Below are 3,932 nucleotides of genomic sequence, written 5' to 3'. Positions count from 1 at the left end.
AATTCACGTTGGAATGAGCTCATTCTTCTCATTTTCGATCATGGTCATGCCACCCTTTTTTGGCACACATTGTACTGGGCTCACCCACGAACTGTCGGCAATGGGGTAAACTACCCAGGCATCCAACCACTTGATAATCTCCTTCTTTACTACCTCTTGCATTGACGGGTTCAACCGCCTTTGATGTTCCACACTTGGCTTTGTTTCGCTCTCCAATTGGATTTTATGTTCACAAATTCCCGCGGGGATTCCACGAATGTCCACAATGGTCCATCCAATGGCTTGCCTATGTTCTTTCAAGACTTCCAACAATTGGTTTACCTGCACATCATTTAGCAAAGACGAAACAATTACGGGTAAAGTATCATTAGAGCCAAGAAATTTATACCTTAAGTGCGGTGGGAGAGGCTTGAGCTCTAGTTATGGTGTCTCAATGATTGATGGCTTGGCGGGAGGTGTGTCCCTATTCTCCAAGTCAAGAGAAAGCTTTGCCGGAGTGTAAGTATAGGATCCAAGACCCTCCAATGCCTTTACCGACTCCATGTACCCATCCATGTCCTCACCATCAAAGTTTAACAAGATAGCCGCCAATGCCTCACCAAGGCATTGTTCTTCCATTTTCAATTCGACGGCATCTTCAACCTCATCAACCACATCTATCACTGAAATGCTCTCATACTCATGGGGTAATTTCATACCTTTGCTCGCTTGAAATGTGACTTCTTCATCATTCACCCGGAACTTAATTTCATTTCACTCCGAATCCATGAGTGCTCTTCCCGTGGTTCGGAATGGTATCCCCAAGATGATAGGGATCTCTTTATCAACAGCACAGTCAAGAATTACAAAGTCGGCGTGCAAATGGAATTTTCCAACTTTCACAATCACATCATCAACAATTCCTACTGGTCGCTTAATAGATCGATCGGCCATTTGTAACCTCATGCTTGTTGGCCTCGGCATCCCTAATCTCGCTTGCTTGTAGATGGCAAGTGGCATCAAGTTGATGCTAGCCCCATTGTCACAAAGGGCTTTTGCAAAGTCACGCTCCCCGATAGTGCATGGAATAGTAAATGCTCTCGGATCCTCTTTCTTTTGGACAGGTCTTGTGGCAATAATAGAGCTAACCCGGTGAGTCATGTTTACCATCTCATTCTTTGTGGTCCTATTTTTGGTGATCAAATCCTTCAAATATTTGGCAAACCCCGGCATTTCTTGAAAAGCCTCCAAGAATGGAATGCTCACCGACAATTGCTTTAGAATATCATAGAATTTCTCAATCTTGCTATCATCAACCCTTCTAATAAGTCTTTGAGGAAAAGGCGAAGGAGGTCTAGGAATAGGAGGTGGAGCTTTTGATGTCTCCTTCTCCTTTTCCTTCACCCCTTCTTGGTTCACTTCCTGCACCTTCTCTTTTTCCGGCACCCTTTCAACTTCAACAACCCCTTGCTCTTCTGCTTCAACTTCTTGTTTGGCTTCTTCCCCAACAACCTCTTGCTTAATGTCACCTCGTAAAACCTTCCCACTTCTAGTAGTTATTTCCATGACGTGAGAAGTTGAGCCACTTCCACCACTCTTCGGGTTCGCAATGGTATCACTAAGAAGTTGCCCTTTTTCCTTTGGGTTTTGCTCTCTTGAAAGGTCTCTCATTTGCATCTCTAACTTTTGGATAGATGCGGTGTGAGAGCCAACAACTTCGGTCATGTTTCTCATGGACGCGTCAGACTTTTATTGGTTTTGCAATACTCTTTCAAGCATGCTTTCTAACTTTGACTCACTTGACGACCCTTGATTTGCATAATGACCTTTTGGGGGAACATACGGGTTGGAGCTCCGGTTTGCAAAGTTGTTGTTGTTCCAATTTCCTTGATGTGAGTTACCTTGATCATTTCTCCATTGTTGGTGGCCTTGCCCTTGCGGGTTTGGCCTCCACTGGCTTTGTTGCCCTTGACCATGGTAGGGTTGACTTTGACACCCTCCTTGAGGGTTGTTGATATAATTTGCTTCCTCAAAATTTTCATCTAAGATGGGTTGGACATCTTCCACTGCATTCACTTTCTTTGTTTGATTCTCGATAAACATCTTTGTTAGCACATTTACATTTGTTGCAAGCCTGGCAATCACTTGATCCCTCTCTTGATTTTCCTTGATTAAGTTGCTCAAGGAAGGAGAGCCATATGAGATTCCTCCGGTAGTATCCTCTGAATGCCATGCTTGGTTGTGCTTTGCCATTTTGTCCAAGATTTGTGTCACTCTTGCAAATGATTTGTCCATGAAAGATCTGTCGGCTGCATTCTTGGCGATGGCTTGGTTCATGGGATCCAAACCCATATAAAAATTTTCCAACAACATGGAATCCGGAAAACCGTGGTTTGGAGACCTCACCAAGTATAATTTGAAGCGATCCCATGCCTCATGCAACTGCTCTCCCTGTATCTGCTTGAAGAAGAAAATCTTATCCCGCAACTCAGACTTTTTGCTCTGCGGGAACCACTTGGACAAAAATGCCCGGACAAGTTTGGGCCAAGAATGGATAGAGTTGGGTGGCAGATTCTGGAGCCATTTCCTCGCATCCCCGGCTAGAGAATACTTGAAGCATCTCAACCTCAAGGCATCGTCAGAGACATTATTTTGTTTGTGCATTGCACACACACCCAAGAAATTCCTAAGGTGTTGTGTTGGATCATCATCTGTGGAGTTTCTGAAAAATCCTTCTGCCTTGAGCATCAGAATTAGACCGTGTTCCACTTTAAATGTTGCAGCTCCAACAGCTGGCGGTACAATGGCGTTAGTATCCTCAATGTACTCCTCGATGTCTACGAAAGGATTCTCTCCCATTTCTGTCTCCGCATCATCACCATATTCAGACATGTTTTCCTATCAACACCAAGCAAAGCAAGCAAAGCGTGATGGAATAGAAATAGACGTTAAGTAAAGTACACATTAAATAGTAATTTCAAAACCTTATTCCCCGGCAACGGTGCCAAAATTTGATTCGCTCAAATTATACTTTAATAAATAGTGTAAGGCGGTCGGTGTAAAATATAATAACCCAACAAGGTTGGGGTCGAATCCCACAGGGAATAGGTGTGAAAAGGTTACTCTTATAGTTTGTTGCTCGACTAAAGTCGTATCTCTATTCGGTTAACAGTAACAAGAGAATGGTTTTATAGTAACAAGAGTATGAATTGAGTTTGTTTGGAAGTATCAACTAATTGGAATATTTATAGAGTAATTAATTGGATTAAAGAAACCAAGGTTGTGTCCCCTTTAATGGAGTATAATGCTTATCGGTGTTAATATGATATATTTCTAATGGAAGGTTCTTTTGATATGCAAATGATGTCTAAGTGACTACCCAATATTTTCCAATAGTTGGGTAGTATTTCCTCTTTATAATTTTCCCAAATATAAAAGAGTTGCAATTTAGAACCATCAATATATGCCAAGTAAAACCCACTTATTCCTAAGCGATTCTATTAAACAAGGTTTAAAGCCTTGAGTCATTGATATTTACTTCTAGCAAATTCTAACCCACTTTCCCAAGCAAAGCAAGAATTTAATGGCACTTGTTAATGTTTGCAACCTTCAACAATAAATGAAGAATGAGAAGTAAACAAATATCAACCAATCATTATATATATATTCAATGTTAAACACTCATTAGCATAACACCCATTTAGGGTCCACAACCTTAGTATTTAAAGTTAGCTACTCATACTACAATACAAAAACCAAAGAGTATTTAATGTCATAAAAGCTTACAAAGTAGAGAATCTTCACCCAAAAGCTTCCAAAAGTGAGGAATATTAATGTCTTGGAATGTAGTTCAAAGACTAGACAAGATGAGCCCATAAAGACATCATAAAACTATTTATAGTGGACTCAAAATCGGGACAGAAAACGGACAAAAATGCCCTTTCAGGTCTGAT

General features: G+C 41.2%; 2 protein-coding genes across 2 annotated transcripts; both read right to left on the bottom strand.

Moving 5' to 3' along the window:
• Positions 1-753: 753 nt before the first annotated feature.
• On the bottom strand, positions 754-1,704 carry LOC104249281 (uncharacterized). Its single transcript, XM_009805675.1, has one exon. It carries the CDS (start codon positions 1,702-1,704, stop codon positions 754-756), a length of 951 nt encoding a protein of 316 aa, XP_009803977.1.
• Positions 1,705-1,728: 24 nt separating this feature from the next.
• Positions 1,729-2,871, bottom strand: LOC138870648 (uncharacterized). Its single transcript, XM_070148473.1, has one exon. It carries the CDS (start codon positions 2,869-2,871, stop codon positions 1,729-1,731), a length of 1,143 nt encoding a protein of 380 aa, XP_070004574.1.
• Between the last annotated feature and the right edge of the window lie 1,061 nt (positions 2,872-3,932).

This window comes from Nicotiana sylvestris, chromosome 6 (assembly GCF_000393655.2).
Source record: "Nicotiana sylvestris chromosome 6, ASM39365v2, whole genome shotgun sequence".
In the NCBI taxonomy this organism is placed as follows: domain Eukaryota; kingdom Viridiplantae; phylum Streptophyta; class Magnoliopsida; order Solanales; family Solanaceae; genus Nicotiana; species Nicotiana sylvestris.
This window is presented reverse-complemented; position numbering and strand designations above follow the sequence as displayed.

What these genes read in the sequence shown, in the direction of transcription:
- LOC104249281 (XM_009805675.1), bottom strand. Translation starts at nt 1,704, where the DNA reads ATGACCGAAGTTGTTGGCTCTCACACCGCATCTATCCAAAAGTTAGAG.
- LOC138870648 (XM_070148473.1), bottom strand. Translation starts at nt 2,871, where the DNA reads ATGTCTGAATATGGTGATGATGCGGAGACAGAAATGGGAGAGAATCCT.